This window comes from Triticum dicoccoides, chromosome 7B, assembly GCF_002162155.2.
Source record: "Triticum dicoccoides isolate Atlit2015 ecotype Zavitan chromosome 7B, WEW_v2.0, whole genome shotgun sequence".
Classification (NCBI taxonomy): domain Eukaryota; kingdom Viridiplantae; phylum Streptophyta; class Magnoliopsida; order Poales; family Poaceae; genus Triticum; species Triticum dicoccoides.
In genome coordinates this window covers 94,187,579-94,209,494 of record NC_041393.1, presented here as the reverse complement: position 1 = coordinate 94,209,494, position 21,916 = coordinate 94,187,579, and the positions used below count along the sequence as shown (strand labels likewise).

The following is a 21,916-nucleotide window of genomic DNA, read 5'->3' as shown; positions in this document are numbered from 1 at the left end:
TGTATCGCCATTTCAGTTTTGAAAAAATCAAAAGAAAATGATAAAAACTTCAAAAAATAAAATCCTTCGAGAGGTAGTTATATTACTATATCTACTAGTTAGGAAAATTTGAAAACTTAAATTTGGACATGTTTTGCAAAAAGTGTAGGGAAAATGTAAAACGGCTATAACTTTTGCATACGATGTCGGAAAAAAACGTATAATATATCAAAAAATTCAGCACGAAAATCCGCATCCGATGGAGACCGCCTATGGCCTGTTTGGAATTTTTTAGAATCCTCAAATTCGAAAAGAAAAAAAAAGATATGGTCAAATTTCAGTTTTTTTTAAAAAAATTGGTTAAATTTGGTCAAACTACTTCTTCAAGAAGTATTAATGTTACTACATAATTATTCAAGAATATTAGTGTTACTAAATTATTATTTCAACTTTTTGAATTTTGGTCAAACTATGGTCAAACTATGGTCAAACTTATTCAAGAAATATTAGCGTTACTAAATAATTACTGTTTTTTTAGAATAATAGTTTCAAACTCAAACGGTGAAATGTGTGACTTCATGCTCAAGCTAAACTCCTGAGGGTTAATAGGATTGACATCTTACTATTGTCAGGAAAACAACAAGTGCAGACTCGGAAACGAAGGAGAAAAGAACCCGAAAGTTAAGCGTGCTCGGGCTGGAGTAGTGAGAGGGATGGGTGACCGGTCAGAAAGTTAGATGATTTGGAATGAGTGATCCACACTTGAGCAGTTAAGAGAGGTGATTAGAGACTAAATCATCAAATAATTCAGAAAAATTAAAAAATGAAAAAAATCAAATTTTTTCCAAAATTTTCAAAAAAAAACCTTTAGTACCGGTTGGTAACACCAACGGGTACTAGAGGTCCCCCATACTAGGGCGCGAGCTCACGCCACGTGGTGGCACTTTAGCGCCGGTTCGTGCCGAACCGGTATTAAAGGGGGGGCTTTAGTGCCCACACTTTAGTGCCGGTTCCATAACCGGCACTAAAGGCCCTTACAAACCAGTTTTAAAGCTCCGTTTTCTACTAGTGGTGGGCCATTTGTCTCGGTTCGTCTGGACCTTTTAGTCTCGGTTGGTGCCACGAACCGGGACTAAAGGGTGCGATGCCCATTAGTACCGGTTCGTGGCACCAACCGGGACGAAAGGTTAGACCTTTAGTCTCGGTTCGAGCCACCAACCGGTACTAATGGGGTTTGGGGCATTAGTACCGGTTCATGGCACGAATCGGTACTAAAGGTCACATTTTCAAACTGCACCCCCCCTGTGGATCGCCTTTTCAGTTTTAAAAAAATAAAAGAAAATGATGAAAATGTCAAAAAAGTAAAAAAAAAATAAGTTTCCCATGTGATATGTGGTCTAGTTGTTGGGAAAATTTGCAAATGTGAATTTCGACTTTATTTGCAAAATCTCTCTAGAATTTAGTAAAATGGGCATAACTTTTGCATACTGACTCGGATGAAAACGTTTTTTATATGAAAAATCATCTACTCGAAAAGTTACATCCAAATTTAACAGGGAACTAAGTTAAACATTTTCAAAATCCTCAAAAACCTAACAGAAAAAATGTTACGGGGCTTTTAAGATCTAGAGTGGAAAAATCAAAAAAATTTCAAACTGTGGTCAAACAATGGTCAAACTAATTATTCTAGAATATTAGTGTTACTAAATAATTATTTTAGTTATTTTGAATTTTGGTAAAATCTGGTCAAAATGTGGTCAAACAATGGTCAAACTAATTATTCAAGAAATATTAGTGTTACTAAATAATTATTGTTTTTTTAAATAGTTTCAAACTCAAACACTGAAATGTATCACTTCATGCTCACACAAAATTCTTGATGGTTAATAGGATTGACATCTTACTATTATCAGGAAAATAACAAGTGCAGACTTGGAAACGAGGGAGAATAGCACACGGAAGTTAAGCGTGCTCAGGCTGGGGGAGTGGGAGGATGGGTGACCGTTTGGGAAGTTAGATGATTAGGAATGATGAGGGGTGATTAGAGATTAGAGGATAAATTGAGCAGTGATGAGGGGTGGTGATTAGAGATTAGAGGTTAAAATAATTCAGAAATTTGAAAATAAAAAAATCAAAAAAAAATTCAAAAAAATCATAAAATTTCCTTTAGTCCCGGTTGGTGTCACCAACCGGGACTAAGGGCATGTTCTGAAGTCCTCCAGCTCCACGCTTCACAATCTGAATGTGTGGAGCTGAGCCGAACGTTTTAGCTCCAGAAAGATAGCTTCGAGAAGCCCTTGTCGATCCTAGTGTAAATCTGAAGGAGTTTGAGAAGCTAGGTAATCGCAGCTTCAAAAATCCACTGAAGCTTGGAGTTGGCTGAAATTACAAGGGCTGCCACCGCCAAGTGAAGAAAATGCTTCGTTTCATATCTCTCCTCCCGTTTTTCATCGTGGAAGCACGCTCAGCAGGTCTGTCCTTTCATTTTGGGCCGCATGCAGCCCATTTGACGATCTCCATCCAGCGCAACATGGCGCTACAGCCGCAGGAAGCCCAAAGTGGCGATGGAGAAGCTGTTTTCGGTGCAGAACGGACGTGAATCGCTGCGTGGAGCGAGAAGCTAGGCTGAGAAGCTGAATTTTTGGAGTTGGGAGAGTTGAGAGGACTTCAGAACAGGCCCTAAAGGTGGAGCTCCACGTGGCCGCGACCTTTAGTCCCGGTTCCAGTTTCAACCGGGACTAAAGGGGGAGGCATTAGTCACGACCCTTTAGTCCCGGTTCAAGAACCGGGACTAAAGGCCCTTACGAACCGGGACTGATGTCCCCTTTTCTACTAGTGCCATCATAACAATAACACCACTTCCATCATTCGATTCACCAATTGGCTGAATACACCTACATTGCAATTACATTATTTCATCAGTGGGATAGGGCAACTACACATACATTTCACTACGCCTGCAATGCACTTTCTGCGCAAAATGCAACTTACTTTCATCACTAATAGAACTGTTATACTACTGCAACACTTCACTAAGTAGAACATGACACACATTTCATCGCTACTAGTAGCCAGATATGCTTGCAACTATCACAACAACAGCAAACAACATGAACATGATGAACAATCCCCTTCTGCACCTTGCTCGGCTCCATCTTCATTTTGTCTAGCTCCTCCTCCTTGTCATCTTCATTATCCCGCGGCGGCATTAAGCCAGCAGCATTGAGCGCCCTGGAGGCGCTGTATGTAACATTGGAGGGGATCCTCCTCCTCACGCTGCACTGGCCAATGGAGGCAATGGGAATCAATATTTGCTCGCCAGGAACCCTAACCCAAGAAGGTGAGCGAGCGGGGGCACCATGAATACACATGAACCAATCAAAAGTGTGGTAATCCCCGGAAACTTACCATGAATGCGAACCTGGCCGCCTCCGCTTCCCACCTGTAGCTGGTCATCATCGGGATGGTCGCCCCACCCCCCTGCCCCCTCTCAGCTTTGGCTTCACGGGTGACTTTTGTCCTCCCCATTTTCTTCGCTCTTTGTTGCATAGCACATGCGAAGCAGCGCAACAATCATCGCATGCCTAGCGAGCGAGCTAGAGAAAGTCAGTGAGCGGCGTGGTGCGGCTCGACGCCGTGATTATCCAGTGCGGCTCAACTAGGCCAAGTCCGGTACCACCAATTCATTTCGCTACATCACGGAAAAATCATACAAAAAAATCCACATGCATGACAGGTACAATCAGCAGCAAAATTGGGAAAATAAAATAAAATAGGGTAAAGTGTGCTACGAGTTTAGCTAAATTAAGTAAAAGTTGCGATTTTTTGCTAATGGGGTAAAATTTGTCATAAATGTGAAATTTGGCAGCAAAATATGGATTTTAACTTTTTATGGAAATACAATACATTTCGTAGAGAGGACATCATTACTTTGATATTTTTTCAAAATTGCCCATGAAAACTAGTGGATAACGCCTCTTCTGAAATCTTGATATTACCCGAATGGTAAGCTCGGCGACACCGTTCTTTTGGGTAACGCCTCTTCCACATGGACTACGATTTTGCATGGTCTGGACCTCCTCAAAAAAGGGGGTTAATATGGCTGATTGGCAATGGTCAAAGCGTCCGTGTCTGGCGCGATAATTGGATTTCGCGGCCGTTTTCGTACAAGCCTATATCGACCCAAGGGTATCCCGTGTGAGATTTATATCGCAGCTTCTTTTTTTTTTTGCGAGTGAAAAATTTGTATTACTCAACCATCAAAGTTACAATCAGCAAGAGCCAGCTCAACCGCAAAAGAGGGTCCCGATCCTAACCAAGTCATGGTCCTACCCTCTGAGCGAGCAAAATTTGCTAAACTATCGCTAACTTTGTTTTGCAGACGGCTCACATGAGTAATACAAACCTCACGAAGGGAACTGAGATATCTAATCTCATTAACTAAAGAAGCATAAATGGATCTATCTCGATCTTTGCCTTGGATCATCCTTACTGCTAGTAGTGAATCCATCTCCACCACCACCGGAAGCTCACTTCTCTGTATTGCCAGTGATAATCCCTCCAAGCAAGCGCCCAGCTCCGCCTCCAAAGTTTCACGGCATGAGAAGAATTTCCTGCAAGCTGAAAATATGATCGCTCCCTGACAATCTCTCAGTACCATGCCTGCTCCTGCACCATCCGGAGCAAACGATCCATCCGAGTTTAATTTCACCCAACCAGCTGGCGGTGGCGCCCATGGGGGCGTGAGCTTCCCTCCCTGAGCTGGATGATTTAGAAGACTACGATCATAAGAAACAACCGTTTTTCCTTTCAGCAGATCCATGTTCGAGTTCCTCTTAATGGCAATCAAGGACTCGAGGTAGCTGACGAGAAACTTCGTGGACACCTCAAGAGGAGGTGGGTTCTTTTGATGCACTATCTCATTGCGGATGTACCAGCAGCGCCATAATGTCATAAGTAGCATACTCCTTTCAATATCCATTAACGGCTCCAAAACTTGGAATAACCATTCCTTCCCAATGTTTCTGACCTGATCAACATCTGGTAGACTCCAAATCGCAGCTTCTGAATAGCAATGGATCCTGGAAGGCCAACCTGCTGCAATCTATCTTCATGCCATGTGATGTCTCTGAAATTCTAAAAACTAGATGATGTCCCGCGCATTGCTGCGGGAACTGTTAATATATTATTGGATGTTTTAAAACATGGGAAAATTTATGAAACATAGTATAATTTGATGATAAATTTTTTGAAGAAATATTGTTTAGTGTAACCATCTAAGAAAATTAGATGAAAAATCAAAAAAATGAGTGTGATTTTTGTTCTATTAATTTATTGACAAAACAATGTTGAGTAGAGATAGTGGAGACATCTCCACCCTTGGCTAAACCTAAAACAATAATAGCAAATACATATGTGCATTCATAAAAAAGTTGGTCACATAGAAAAATAAAATGTGAATTAACTCATAATTTGATTTTCTATGTAAAAAACTCGCTTATAAATCAAGAGGCCCACTGTTGAGTAAATCATGCATCTCACCGGATCAACCATGTGAAGTGTACTGCACCCATTCACCATAATATACCCAGGTAGCTCTAATTTTTTTGATTTGTCTTGTTTGGTGCGCGAGTATGCATGATTCATCGTTAGGTGAAGCATAGTTCCGTCGTTAGAAAGGTTGCTTGGAACACCGGGATTCGAGAAAACAAAGACATCTGGCGCAATTCTATGAATTCTAGGAGCAAAGAAAACATAGGCAGAAAGCGCACGAGAATGGAAATGAGAAAATATGGGTGTTTTGGGCTTTCGAAATAGACAACCACATCATCAACACGTGAAGCCTAACCAAATGTTTGAATGGGGACTCGTGTTGGACATTTGGGGAGGATCGTGTGACGTCAAGACATATATAGATAGCAGGAAAAACCTAGAATGGCGTGGCTGCTTGAGAGTGCACAAAAAATAGCTAATGGTTATTTGTGATAAGTTGCATGCGCACGAAAAGCTAGAGGGGGCATGTGCATGAAGAGTTACTGGGAAAGAGTTTTCAAATGATGGACCTACTTGATGATGTGGATATGTTACATGTCATGATAAATAGGATAGTGGGGATGAATCTCTTTTTTTTTCGAAACGAGGCAAAAGTTTTGCCTCATCGATTATTAAGAAGAAGTGAATTGCCCAATTAATTTAAGGAAAACCGGGCGAAAACCTACACAAATAGAACACAGACTAACTACTCACATGGCAAGAAATCCCCCAACCACACAGTCGGCCCTTGCCAAACTCTCCGAATGCACAACATCCACAAACCCTGACACTACTACTATGCCAAGTGAATTCCAACCGGATGAATCTCTTAGGTATATAAGACAAGAGCCTCTCCGGGGCAGGAAGATGTCTCGGCATGGGGGCCGGGCCTCCGGGTAGGATTGGAGTTTTCTCTGTTAAAACAGCTTACCAGCTAGCTTTTTATGAGTCTTGCAGAGAATCAGCTCAAGCATCTAGTTCTGCGCCTGATGGGACTCGTTCATGTTGGAAGCTGATCCGGGGATCCATAGTAACTCCCACTATTGAGAACTTTGCATGGAGAGTGGCTGTCAATTCTCTTCCAACTTGGGAAAACAAAAACAAGCGCACATTGGAGACTACTAGTATTTGTCCGGTTTGTGAAATTGAACCAGAGGATTGCTTTCATGCTCTATGTCGCTGTCCTCTAGCGGTCCAGCTATGGGAGTGCATGAGTGAAGTCTAGCCATTGCCGAAGCTGAGAAGTGTATCCAACGGTGGAGTTGAGTGGCTACTGGAACTATTGTACACACTGGAGAGCTTCAGCGAGCAATGGTGATGTTTATTTTCTGGAGATGCTGGCATTTTTGACAAAAGGTGGATTTTATTTGCTCAAAATGAAGCATTAAGAGGATACAAAACATGATCAACACACCTGGCCTCTGCATATTTAAGAAGCATATAGCCAACACCGACACAGACATAAAACACGCCGACAACTAGCAAAGTCATATAAGACCAAAGATATGTTGTGTGTAGGCGAGGAAAGAAGAAAATAACCCCAAAGCGATCAGATCCACGATCGGTAAACTGTAGCAATGACCATGTCCGCACCAACCATCTTATGACACCAAATGAACAATGAGATTCTTCAACAGCAACACCTTCAAGAAGAGAGTGGCACTCAAGCGTCACCGTCACCGGATCCAACGACCAAGTGCAGAATCTAAGTTTTCACCCAGAAGAATTAATCTAAGCATATCCGAGCAATGCCTTTAACAAGATAACGACGCAAATAAAACATCACTATTGCAAGGTATAATCTGTGCTAGGTTGGGTGAAGTTTAATGTTGATGGATCTTGGAAGGAAGATGGAAGTGCAGGAGCTGGCATGGTTCTCCATGATAATCTCGGCAACATAATTTACTCATCTTGCAGGACACTTTTCTCTTGCCGGGACGCCCTTGAAGCAGAACTAGGCGCATGTATGGAGGGTCTATCTCTCCTATTCAGCAAACGGAGCTTCCCATTCATATTGAATTGGAGTCACTACCAGCGGTGAACATGTTGAATGATATTGGCACAGATAGGTCTGTCTATGCCTTTGGTGGTGAAACTCAAGTATCTGAAGTCCTTTTGTATCTCAAGAACATGCAAGAGCGCTGCATGCCTTTTCCATTAAGATAGAAATAGAGGAACCGAGTCAGAGGATCATTACATGGCAATTCCGCCTAGGTTCGGCCGCTGCAAGTACTAGTGAACCTGAAAAGGGTATCCACCGTCAACCCTAGCGCTAATCCAAAGCCGGAGCTCCGCCCTAATGAGCTCTACCGTGGCGGCGGCCGAAGAGGCCTTGCGTTCACCGTCAGTCCTTTTGTATGGCTCGTATTGCTCATATCAGTTGAAAAAAAATTAGTTGCAGATTTTTTTAATCTAAGTTTGCTAGATCGGAAGGTAGAACCATAGTCTGAGTAAATAGCATAAAACTACTACTTTACAGGCTAGGGTTTCAAAAAACTACCGAAAATAATTTTTTCTCTGATAACTACCAAGTCAGGGGTCTGCTGTTTCAAAAAAACCCAAATCGCCCAGTGATTTAAAATCAATCCAGATTATGACAGGTCGGGCCCGCACCTAAATAGGACGTTTGTTTGACTGTTTGTTTGACTGTTAGCTTACATATCGGGTCCACATGTCAGCCTCAACCTCCTCTTTTGAATCCTTTCCTCTCTGCCTCATTTCGTCAAGCACCTTGTGTGCGTGCAGCTCGATGGGGGGGAGAGCTCGGTTGCTCGTCGGGGACGAGAGGTTGGTTGCTCGTCGCGAAGGAGAGCTTGCTAGATCCGGCGCACGGCCTCAGATGTGACCATGGCGGGTCAGGCGGCGGAGGTCGAGGTTCAAGGCAGGCTGGCGCCGTTCATGGCCGTACGCGGGCGGCAGGGCGCAGCCGTCGCCAGCCAAGGCCGGCGGCTCGATTCCGGTGGCTGCCGTAGCTCTCGCCGACCTGGCCACCCTCGCGCGAGTCGGGCCTACGCTCGGCGGCGGGAGCGGTCACCGCTCGGACTCCGGGAGAGCACGAGAGGGTCTGCGCGTGTGTTCGCTCCTGCGGGAGGGTGGGCCTCCTACGCAACACGGCTGCGGGCGCGGGGACCGGTAGGCGAAGGTGGTGTAGTCCCGCCGGCGGCGGGGCGCGACGGCGCGATGCCGGGCCGAGCTCGGAGGGCGCATCAATGGCCGCAGCCGGCGAGTTCGAGTTCGAGGTGGGAGAAGGAAGGAAACATGCGGGGGTGGCTTTTGGAGCACGGCGGTCGGCGGCGACCTCGCCGGCGACGGCGGAGAACATCGGGAAGGCAGATCGATGGGTGGCGGCGCTGCCGCGCTGGGTCGCGCGCTCCTGGGTCGCCTCGCCCTCGTCCGTCACTTCTCTTTTTTCATTGCAAATGTTATTGCCAATGACATGTGGGCCCTGCCGGTCATAACGGGTCAACTTAACTGTTCAGTTAACCGCGTTGACTTTTGTGCCATGTGGGACCTGACGTGTGGGCCACATCAGTCAGAAAACAGTTTAAATCTTAAGCACACAGCGATTTGGGTTTTTTGAAACAGCCGACCCCTGACTTGGTAGTTATCAGAGAAAAATTTATTTTCGGTAGTTTTCTGGAACCCTAGCCTGTAAAGTAGTAGTTTTATGCTATTTACTCCCGTAGTCTGGCTAGGCTCTGGCCTCCCAGAAATTGTTGAATTATGTAAGATGGATTGTACGGTTGATGATTGAGTAATATAAGTTTTGACCCGCAGAAAAAAAGTTAGAGCACCGCGAATTCGACATGGACCAATATCCCCTCAAGAAATAGATATAGACCAATATTTGGAAGACAACTCGACTCGATAAACGCTGTTGAACATGCACGTTTTTGTCGAACATAACCACAAAAGAAAAGTTTACCAGAATGTTGAACATATATTGCCCCTGCTATGCCACCGGTTCGACTCGAGCTTTAGGTATGGTGTCTTTGTGCAACATTTCTGGTGTGTAGCCTGTAGGCAAAAAAGGTGGTGCGCGCGTGTATGTCGTTGACGAGCAAGTGTGTGGGACGTGGATCCTCTGACTTTGCAATCCCTGCCATACCCTGCCTTTGAGTCACTGACAGGTGGGCCCCATGCTTTGTGGGACCCGTGTGTCAGTGACTCAAAGGTAGGCTTGGCCACGGCAGGGGATCCTCGTCCAAGTGTGTGTAGCGTACTTTTTTTTAGGGTTGTGTGTAGCGTACTTAAAAACCATGGACCGTACTGAACCAGAGTTTAGAATGGCACTCAGCCTGCGCGCGCGCCATGTGCTTGTTTCATTATGCGTGATGCCCGCTTTTCGCGTATGATTAGCCAAGAAGATGAAACACATGCGCGTCCAGTGGCCGGCCCGGTCTCTATCAGCAAAGTGTTGCGAGACTCGCTCCAACATTTTCTACTGGTACTAAAAAAAGCGTGGTCATTATCTATGTAACTCCGTGCTACTTTCGCGACCAAATTGTTGCAAAATAGAACGGCTTTTTGGCAACGTCTGCGTGGAAAGTCTTTCCCCACGCCACAACTCATCTATTTAAATCTTTTTTTTATTATATGAACGTGCACTTCTTTTCCTATTGGCGCCAACCACTAGTGCTCATCTGTCACGACCAGATCAGCCGTGTGTACGTGCCGTTCCCAGCAGTTTCCGAAGGGACAAGGCCCAATTATTTATCACGTACAGGAAAAATGTATTAAAAAATACAATGTGTGAGAAAAAAGTTTGATCAAACATTGTATTTTAAAAAATTAATCAAACATAGTATTTGAAAAATGTTAATCAAGCATTTAAAAAATGTTAAATGTATATGGAAAAAACGGTTGACCCTGTTTTAAAAAATGATCAAGTATTTGAAAATTATAATCAAGCATTTGGAAAATGGTAAAGGTGCATATAAAATATGTTGACCATGTATTAGAAAATGATGAAAAAAATTGATCATGTATATAAAAATGTCAATCAAGCATAAGTTTGTATTTAAAAAAAGTTAAATTTGTATTGAAAAAATGTTAAATGTGTATAGAAAAAATGTTGAACATGTGTTTAAAAGATTGTTAAATTTGTATTCAAATGGGTATAGAAAAATTGTTGAGCATGCATTCAAAAAAATCTTAAACTTGTGTTTAAAAAAATTAATCAAGCATTTAAAAAAATATTAAATCTGTATAAAAAAATGTTAATCAGATATTTGGAAAATGTTAATCGAGAATTTAAAAAATGTTAAGTATGTACTAAAATAATGTATTATATATACCATAAATGTGTATAGAAAACCAGTGAAACCCAAGAGAAAAGAAGAAAAATGGAAAAGAGACAAACTAAACCGATGTAAAATAAAGAAAAAAACAATTAGAACCAGGAAAAGTAATAAAGGAAAACTAAAGAAAAATAAAGAAAAGGAAAAGACCCAAAAAAATGGAGAACGAAACGAACAAAAGCCGACGAAAACAAAGGGAAAAAACAGAAACCTGAAAAAAACATGGAAAACCGGCTCTTTTCCCCATAAGAAGGTCGTGCCTTAGTATTCAACACGAACCCGGCGCTTACCCAATGGATGGTTTCGTAATCCAGAAGAACTTGGATCTCTCTTTTCCTTCTTGAGCTCTGCTTTCATCTAGGCCGGCCTGCACCCATCGGTGTTTTCTTCTTCTTTTTCTTGGATTTTTCTGTTTTCCTTTTTTAGGTCCGTGATTTTTTATACTGATTGCATGGATGTGGTTAAGATGATCACGGGCATGGATAAGGACAGATCGACGCATACGATGATGGTGAAAGAAAGAAAATCACTCCTTCAGGAGGGTAGAGAAGTCTTAGTCAAGCTATCCATTTAGTCATTATTTAGCAAACTTTGGCAAAACTGAGAAGCGCACTGCGGTGTGGCTCCGTTCAAGACCTGATGAGATTTATGATGTTTGTATGGTAGACTTGGCCGCCACTTGATTAATATAAATTCTCTTTCTTCTTGTTTTTTCTCTTAATTATGATACACTTGGCTGGGCGCCATTGAATCATCATTGAGTTCCTTTTCTTGGACCAAATGGTAATAATAATAAAGAAATCCACTGGTCTATAAAATCAGTTAACACTTACGGTGGCACAGTGCCACGAAGAATGCAAGAATCATGGAAATAGTCGAACCAAACCAAACATCAACACCCGCTGATATGTGACCAATTTCCATGGATCTCTCAACTACGACTAGTAATGTACAATGGTTGATAAGATAGTTGTATCTTAAGTCTTTCATTATTTTAGAGATGACAAAAAAACATGTCTACAATGGGTCATTTCTTAATCTTGTCTTCAATAACTAGATATTCCTGCCCTCCCCCTCGTGTCGCCTGCCACTGGGAGACGCCAGGTGCCCCGAAACCCCAGCTCCGCCAACACCCTCTAGCGCCTCTTTCTGCTGCCGCTACCACCGGCGTGGGCCGCGGTGGCGGCGGGCCCGGTGCCGAAGGCACATGGGCGGGTGGACGCGATGGATCTCATCTGAGGTGGCAGGGGCGGCTCCTCTCGTGCGATCAGGAGGTGGTGGCTGGGGCGGCGACCCCAGGCCATGCGGCAAGCACCATAGCTGGCGGAGTGGCGGCCCTGAATGGACGGCGGCGGTGGCAACGCCTCATCCAGTGGGGTGGGCTGTTCTGGTCGGGATGGTGACGGCGGTGACTGCGGATCCAACACCCTGATCGGATCCGCCGTAGGAAGTCCTTCCGCCGACCGGCGACGCGTGGAGGGGCCGGTGAGGAGATGCCGGATCTCTGTAGGAGTACCTACGGCGACGTACGTCTTCGTGACGAGGTTCCGCTCGGTTCCAGCCAGCCGCGAGGTCGGGAAGACATGGCTTCCGGTGAAAATCGCGCCTGACTGCGCTATTGGCGGACGATGACGGCGCCTCGGACGTCATTCCCTTCTCGAGGCATCGTCGTTGCAGGTCACGTCAACCTGATTGGGAAGTTTTGGGGGAAACCCTAGATCTGGGTCTACCGGATCGGACGATGATGGTGACTTCGGTGTCGTTCTCCCTTCTGGGGGCATCGTTTTGGAGCAAGTGTTGGTTGGAGACGACAAGAGGAGGAGCGGTGTTTCATCTTGCCCACTGATGACGGCAGATCTCGGCGGCGTGGCGCAATGGAGACTCGGCGCCCGATGAGCGGAGATGGACTCACGCAGGAGGGTGACACTGTTTGGCATCATGGTGACGTCGGCGGCAGCTAGACCCGACAAGGTAGATGCAGTAGTACAACTTTGAAGATGGATTGGTCGCAGGTGGCTGCGGCGGCCTTATACCCGGCAAGCGTCCTGGTTGAGGAGCACGCCGGCTGGTGGGTGCCCATACCCAGCAGGCGTCCTGGTTGGGACCTCAAGTCTTAGATGTTAGGTTTGGCTGCGAGGTCTGTTTGGTATTAGGCCTAGACTATCAGCGCCCCTTCATCAACTGGATAGGAGTAGCAACAGATGTTGCTTAGACGGTGACTTTCGTCTTACTGTTGTATGACTTTGTAAGGTCTTGTGTCAATAATTAATAAAATGGTTGTATGCATCATCCAGATGCAAAGGCCGGGGGTCTTCCTCCTTTTCTAAAAAAAACTAGATATTCCTAAAAATATGGCGAGACATATTGTGCTAAGGACATTTACAATGGTTTTATCTTAGGAATGCCATATAGAATAAATGACGAGGTGGAGAAGAGAGGAATCTTGTCTTTTCTTATTTAAGAGAAGACAAGAGATGATCTCTTAGATGTCTCACCACGTCGTAATAAAGATAAGGCTAAGAGATGACCCATCATAGACATGTTTTTTTGTCTCTAATTACATGCAAGACTTAAAATAAGACTATCTTATCAACCATTTTACATACCCTAAGAGATTATCTCTTATCTTCTCTTAAATAAGAGAAGACAAGCCTTTTCTGAAGATTTCTCTCTCCTCCACCTTATCATTTATCGTACGTGGCATTCCTTTTTTGATAAACTTCTTCTCCTTTATTCATTCATAAGTAAAGTAGCATCGTTTACAAGTAAAGGGATAACCTCATCAGGGGCGTTATCCATCCAAACCCTCGGAGAAGAAAACCTAGCTAACCTTGCTAGTTCATGAGCTACTCGATTACGTTCCCTATTACAATGATCATAAATGACATGGGAAAAATCTAATGACATGAAATAACAGTCGTCTATAATGGATGAAGCGACTGAAGAAGAGTAGCCATGGCTCAACGCATTCACCACCTCCACGCTATCTGAATTCACTTCAATCTTACTACATCCGACGGTATTAGCAAGATTCAAACCAAACCTCACTGCAATTGCTTCTGCTGTGAACGAGTCGAAGCAAATGTCCATCTTTTCATTAGCAGCCGCTATAAATTCCCCCCTATGGTCCCGGATAACTGCTCCAAATGTTGTTGCGAGTGTGTCACTATCAAATCCCGCGTCAACATTTAATTTCACGTAACTATACTTTGGTTTCAACCAAGCATCTGAACAGACGTGAGCCTTTGGGCTGTAAGAGATGGTATAATTTGCTACTAAGCCTCTCACTGACATATTGATTTGATATGCGCTTTGAGTTTCTTCGTCATGTGTCAATTTTCGCCTTTCATACCACAAATACCAAGCCGTCGTTGCCATCGTTTCTCTGAACTTCGGCAAGCCCAACACTTGGATTTGTTGTTCTGGAAGGCACAGAAGATGTGCCAACACAAGCTCACCTGCCTTGTCAACTTTCAGTGCCTGTTTGATAACAAGCTCAAGACCGAGCATCTTCCACACGTCCATTGCCAATTTGCATTCGAACAACATATGTCTTATGTCATCAGGCCCCTGGTTACAGGCTGGGCAACTCGGATTTATTTTGAAGTGCTTATTAGCCAGGATAGATCGACAGGGAATAGCACTCTGGAGCGCGCGCCACATAAATATTTTTATCTTTGCTGGGCAGACTAAGTTCCATACCGAGTCCCATGTATAAGATGGGTTTGAAGCTCCAGCCGTTGATTCCAACTTGTGCCCAAATTGAAATTCCCATTCTGTATGGTATGCAGATCGCACCGTGAAAGTCCCTGACTTTGTCATGTTCCATGCCAGGAAATCTGTCATCTCATGTAATGGTAGTGGAATGGCCAAAATCCTTCGAACATCCACTTGCCAGAACGTTTGGTTAACCAGCTGCTCATCCCAACTCCCTGTCACTGGATCAATGAGGTCAGAAACTTTAGAAAAAAGATTGTTACCCCTTGGTGAAATCACCTTTCTTGTTGGGCTATGAGGTATTCAGGGATCATCCCATATGCTAATTTTCTCACCATCACCAAGTCTCCAAATATACTCACGTCTGAGCGTATCAACTCCGGCCATAATACTCTGCCATGTATATGAAGCCTTCTTTTTTAAAGTTGCATTCATGAGATCTCCATCAGGAAAATATTTTGCCTTAAGGATCAACGCACACAAAGAGTCCGGGTTGTCAATAAGGCGCCATGCCTGTTTTGCCAGAAGTGCAAGATTAAAGCAGTGAATATCTCCGAAGCCCATACCCCCTTCTTTCTTGGGAATACACATCTTCCACCATGCAAACCAGTGCATCCTCTTATGAGTTGCGTCATCACCCCACCAAAAATGAGATATCGCATCTATGATTCCTTTACAAATTTTCTTAGGAATTTGAAAGACCGACATCACATAAGTTGGTATTGCTTGAGCAACAGACTTAATAAGAACTTCTTTCCCTCCTGAAGAGAGGCACTTCTCCTTCCACCCCATAAGCTTCATAATTAACCGATCTATTAAATATTGAAAACTGTCACTTTTATCAAGTCCAAGAGTAGCAGGCAATCCCAGATACTTGTCATTTAAGGCCTCGGTCATGATATTCAGACAAGAGCAAATCTGAGCCTTCATATTTACCTCGGTGCTAGGGCTAAAAAATATACTTGATTTGTCAACACTAACAAGTTGCCCGGATGCAGCACAATATAAATCCAGAATTGATCTCAAGCACATTGAATTCTGAATATTAGCTTTCATCAAAATTAATGAATCATCAGCAAAGAGTAGATTTGTTACCGCAGGTGCCTCTCTACAGACTTTGACCCCCATTAAGTCTCCACTCTGTTCCGCATGAGAAAGTAGGGCTGTCAAACCCTCCGTACACAGGAGAAACAGATACGGGGAGAGTGGGTCACCCTGTCGAAGACCTTTGGAGGGTTTGAAATATTCCGTCTCCACTGAGTTATATCTCACCTTATATTCAACAGAAGACACACACAACATTATCATCTTAATCCAGTCCTCATGGAATCCCAGCTTCAACAACATTGCTTCCAGGAAAACCCACTCAACTCTGTCATAGGCTTTATGCATATCAAGTTTCACCGCACACCAACCGTCTTTGCCCACCTTTTTTTGTTTTATTGCATGTAAACTCTCGTAAGCTATTAGCACATTATCCGTAATGAGTCGACCAGGAAAAAAGGCACTCTGGGTAGGGCTAATGATCTCTGGGAGTAACACCCTGAGTCTCGCAGCTATCATCTTAGAAATTACCTTGTATACCACATTGCATAAACTGATCGGTCTGAATTGAGTAACTTTCTCCGGGGAATTTACTTTTGGGATCATGACAATAGTAGTGTCATTCCACCCTTGTGGCATAACCTGGGAATTGATCGCATTCAGAACTTCCATGACCAAGTCGTCGCCCAACATAGACCAAAACCGTTTATAAAAGACCGCGTGAAGGCCATATGGTCCTGGTGCCTTGAAATCTCCAATGGGAAAGAGAGCCTTCCGTACCTCCTCGGCCGTGTATGGCGCCATCAGGGTCGTATTCATTGCTTCCGAAACTCGCCTCTGGACTTTACTCAAAACATTAATATCGGGTACGGACACCTGGGATGTAAAAAGCTCTTTGAAATAACTCGTAATTATACTATTTATATCATCCAACTCCTCCTTCCAAACCCCTGTATCGTCAAGCAATCTTCGGATACAATTCCTTTTCTTACGGGCTGTAGCTGCTTTGTGGAAATAAGATGTATTTCTGTCACCATGTAGTAGCCAGTTGGCTCGTCCACGTTGCAGCCACACTAGCTCCTCCTGATCCAATAGATTTTCTATTAGGACTTGTGCCTCCTTGATTCTCTGTCTTACTTCTTCTGTCAGTGTACATCTTCTCAACTTCTCTAGCTCTTTCTTCAACTTATTAATTCTCTTCTTCGGACCTTTGAGTGTATCACGGTCCCAAATGAACATGTCATCCTTAACTAACTTGGTTCTGGACGAAAGCGAAGGACCGATCCCTGCCAGCTTTGCTCTTTCCCAAGCGCTTTTAACAATTTCATCAACTGTACATTCACTCAACCATCTTGCTTCAAACCTTCTTTCACCTCTTTGCTTCTGTCCTATAACTGCGGAATAATATTCTGTATCTAGCAGTATTGGTCTGTGGTCTGAATGCACATGGTGTTCATGGATAACCGTTGCATAAGGAAAAATATCAGCCCACTTCTCGTTGCATAAGGCTCTATCCAGCCTTTCTCTGATCACACCTCTACTCCAAGCAAAAGGGTCCCCTATAGACATGATTTCTTGTAAACCACAATCATCCACACAGTCTCGAAAATTCTGCATATATTGTTGCGGTCTGATGTTTCCACCCTCCTTCTCGCTAGCAACTAGTATCTCATTAAAATCTCCAAAGATCATCCATGGTCCTGTTGAGTTATGATGAAGGGTTCTCATATTCGTCCATGACAAGTGTTTCATGTCCCAGTTTGGCTCTCCATAAAAACCAGTCAGCCGCCATGACACGTTGATTCCATCCATGACAAAACCATCAATGAAATTAGGCGACGCATAATTTAACACCACTTCATTAGAAAGATTGTAAAAAAGTGCAAGACCTCCTGATCGTCCATCACTATCAACAATATGAAACCGATCAAAACCTAGCTTCACCCTTAGCTCAGTTGCCTTAGTTGTATTCAGATGGGATTCAGACAAGAAAATCACATCCGCTTTCACACGCCCTTGAAGATCCAAGAGCTCTCGAATTGCCGTGGGCGAAAGCATTCCACGGCAGTTCCAACTGATTAGCTTTATTGCGTCCAGTCGCTGGAGACGACGACGTACGATGAACAAAAAACTCTCAGACAGCTGTAGCCGCCGGAGGACAGCAAACCCTAGTTTTAACACTAGGGGACAACAGGTCTAGCAGAAAAAATCCTCGTCAAAACATCAAGCTAGCATCCAACTCTCAACATCCAAGACAGTCACCTCGTGCTGAGATTGCATGCGTACATAGCCTTCAAAACACGTAGGACTTGCACTTGCATTCCTAGAACCATTGTACATGCCCTGACCAATTAATGATCACGGAGAAGCAGGTCGAGCGACGCGGCTCCGAGCCTGGTGGCGTTCACGTAGTCCTGCGGCGCGTGGGCCGGCAGGCCTGGGATGATCAGCCCGACCGCCCGGGCGACCCTCATCGTCCACCCCTCCACGTACTCTGCCCCGTCCACGTGCCCGATGACGAGCCCCCGGGCGAGCTCCCACGCCGCGTTCACGTACTTGGACACCACGAACGCGAGCGAGAAGTAGTTCTTGTTGGGCTCCTCCTCCATGGCCCGCGCCCTGTAGTAGCCGTCGAAGTAGATGCACCGGCCGAAGTGCTTGAAGAGGCCGTCGAACGGCACCCTCGGCACGATGTCGTTGCAGTAGACGAACCGGAAGTACCTCCCCCTCGCGGCCGGCGTGTCGAGCTGCCGCTCCACGAACTCCCCGAGCCGCGCGTCCCCGACGCGCGGCTGCCCGTACGTGTACACGCCGTGGAGCCTTGCCAGCAGGTCGTGCTCACCGTGCAGGGCGAGGATGGCCGGGAACAGCACGGCGAGCGCGCCCCCCAGGCTGTGGCCGGTCACCGCGAACTGGGCGCGCGGGTTGGCTGCTAGGGATTTCTTGAGCGCGTCGCGGACGGCGTAGTAGGCGAACAGCCGGTCCTTGGTCGCCTCAATCTCCGCCGGCCAGCCGGCGGCATTCCTTTGCAGCCCGAGGGCCTTCATGAAGCCGCCGTGGACCTTGCCCACCCCGGGGATCTCATACCAGGAGATGTCCACGTCCGTGCACCAGTCTTCCGCGTCAAACGGTTGTGTTCCACGGAACGCCACCACGAGAAGGTCGGCGTCGGCCGGCTTGTCGGCGAACATGAAGGCCTGGGTCGTGTGATCACCTCGGAATTCTGCCAGGAAGCAAAGAACACATGTTCGTTGGACGTTAGCCAAATGTGTGTTGCCATACTACTATATGCATGCTTCATGTTTCGCGTGCCCTAAAATCTTACCGTTCCAGCAATTGAAGAACTCGAGGAACTTCATGTGCCAGTGGTTTTCGACGACGTTCTTGATGACGTGCTCGTTCTCGTACGCTATCTTGGAGGCCATGATGCCCAGAGCAGCGAGGTAACCGCCATTCTCAGCCTTGATCTTCTTGTCCAATTCGATTCTCATGTCGATAAGTCCGATGAGCGATCGATAGTTGGGGGATTCTCTGTCCGGAACTCGTAACTTGCCTGCAAGTTAGCTAGGAATTATCGGAACGCCATTGCTGTTGTAGTACTTGAAAGCAAAACAGGCAACATGCGTGCGACAAAACTGTCAAATTCTGCAATGCAGTTTCCTGAGAACTCTTCAGAATTTCTATGGATGATGTTTGACTTTCAAAACCTAGGCGTGTTTTCCACGTCACTCCAAATAAAAGGAAGGGGAACGTTGAAGATTTTGGTGCAACCGTGCCGAATCATTTCAGAGGAGAAAAAGGAAACGAGAATGCTAAAAACGTGTATGACCATTTCGGCAACCTTGCTCGTTTTCATTTGATGAACTTGTGGTTGTTGACATGGGTTTTATTTAGGCAAAGACGTGTGCGTGTTTTTTTTTGGCGGGGAACTTTTGTTTGTAAACTACTCCCTCTATTCCTAAATATTTGTCTTTCTGGAGATTTCAACAAGTGAATACATACGGAGCAAAATGAGTGATCTACACTCTAAAATATGTCTAAATACATCCATATGTGTTCGTCCATTTGAAATCTTTAGAAAAACAAATATTTAGTAACGGAGGGAGTAAAACAAAGCTATTCAGTAATGATAAGGCGTGCATCACAGGGATGATTAGAGTGTCAGTGGGGCCTCCAACAGGAAAGCGGTCAAGCTAATGGCAGTATGCAACTTAATTTGTTGCTTAGCGCATCAGGACAACCACCTTAACAAGTTAACATGTTGTTTAGCATATGAAACCGACATTGCCCTTATCTTGAGAGTTGTTATGAATTCTAAGTTCTTTTTATTTTATTTTTTGCGGGTGATGAATTCTAAGTTCTGACCAGAGTACAAGTGGATATATACATTGGATAATCTCATGTTTCTTATTATCCTGCTATGTAGACTAGGATTAAACTGGGAAGGCTGCTATCCAAAGCATATTTTATGACCTCTGCAATAATGTGGCAATGAATAATTAATCATCTACACGTCTACTTAATCAGTAAACCCCTGTTTCCTAGCGAGAACAACCAAGCGCTTGGCGCTTGCTGATCTCCCATCTCTATTTGATATTGCGAGTACTTAGTGCTTACTGATTGGACACCCACCCCGTGTACGTTAAAGATAAAGCAATTGCAGTTTCTGTTCATATGCTTTGAAGGGGATAGTTACATATAAGTTGCACAAGTTTTTTTCAAATTTCTATTCTATTTCAACCTTTCTCCCCCCTATTTTATGGTTGGTGTTGGTTATACTTGGTTATAATGTTTTCTCCCATTTTCTTCACGACTACTAGCTAGGAGCCCTGTCTGTTTCGCCGTGGATGCATGACTGATGTCCCACTTTCATATGCAAGATAGTTAATAAGATGGAAGCCTTGCGTGCAGGAACATATTTTTTTTCTGCAGTCACAATTTTCAAAAGATGTTAACGAAAATTGATCATACACATACAACCGATAATTCTGAATGCTAAATACCATCGGTTATATTACCTTGCATGGCGTTTCTGATAAGCTTGAGCACGCCGCCACCGTTGTCCGTGATGAGGTTCATCCAGTACTCGACGGCGCTCCCGAGCTTGGCCAAGGGCGTCTTCACCCACAGCAGCAGCATCTGCGCGACGATGGAGACAAAGATGATCCACCGGTCTGCGACCTCCTTACCCCCAGCGGCGCAGTCGACGGCGTCGCTCTCGCTGACGTCGCTGGAACGCAGCAGGTGGAGGAGGCTGCGGACGCCGCCCTTGTCCGGCCGCAGCACCATGAAGTCGCCGGAGAATTCATCCTGGCCGTCCATTGCCGGTGTATCGGGCCGATGTCAACAGGAGCACGCCAATCAGCTCGACGATGAACAGCAGAACGAGAGCTACTAGCTAGCACAAGGTGTAGGAGTATTGTACCAGCACGGCCGCACGAGGTGCATATATATAGGCCGGGCCGGGAGGCTGAGTAGAGGATAGAGCCGCGTGCGAATGGCAGTGCTGAGGGTTCTAATTAATGAATTAAACTACGGATTAGATAGGGGGTGGGCAGAAGACTAGGTCACTAGGCGGTCAAGGTACCAACTGCGTGCATACTGGGCTACTGTGTTAATTATAAGGACCAGATCAAAGGCACGCGCGGTCGAACCCGTCTTCTTCGCAAGCAAAGAAGGAGCGGTTACATTGGTCGGTAAGAAAAAGGTTCGGTTACTCGCTAGTTCTACGTACGGTTTACCTGATTCTGCACAGATTTTCCGTTTGCATGACATACGGCATAGATTTAGGTGGAGAGGGAAGAAAGAGAGAGTTGCAGAAGCAAGTCACCTCTCTGAATTGTCCCCCGAGTTTATAGTGTTAATATACGAAAATCTTAATACATTTTTTACACTAGTTATATTATGGGACAGAGGGAGATCTGATAGTTTTTTCTCTCAACATTCGATCTATTCATCAATAGTCATAAAAGACACGAGTTGCAAAAACATAACATCCAGGTCCGTAGACCACCTAATGACAACTACAAGCACCGGAGTCAGCTGAAAGCGTGCCGACGTCATCGTCCCTCCCTTATCGGAGCCGGGCAAACCTTATTATTTAGACTGTCGAGAAATCATTGTGCTAAGGCGGCACCATAGGATCAGCGCACCAGAATAACAAGTATCTTTGATGAAGAGAAGCGTAGATTGAAAGGATCCAACCTGTAGACACACAAACGCAGACGGCCAAAGACCGGGTGCAAGCAGATTCACCAAAGACAAACTCCGGCAGAATCTTGCGAGATTTGCCAGAAACAAACCTCCACACACCCTCCGACGACGCTAAAAGCACCATCGGGATG

The 21,916-nt window shown here is 44.9% G+C and overlaps 1 protein-coding gene across 1 annotated transcript; it reads right to left on the bottom strand.

The window, feature by feature from the left end:
• Nucleotides 1-17,923: 17,923 nt before the first annotated feature.
• LOC119335988 (triacylglycerol lipase OBL1-like) lies at nucleotides 17,924-20,923 on the bottom strand. The gene is made up of 3 exons (XM_037608030.1): nucleotides 20,591-20,923; nucleotides 18,903-19,125; nucleotides 17,924-18,695 (listed from the first exon to the last, which is right to left on the bottom strand). Exons 1-3 carry the CDS (start codon nucleotides 20,892-20,894, stop codon nucleotides 17,924-17,926), a joined length of 1,299 nt encoding a protein of 432 aa, XP_037463927.1. The 5' UTR covers nucleotides 20,895-20,923.
• Between the last annotated feature and the right edge of the window lie 993 nt (nucleotides 20,924-21,916).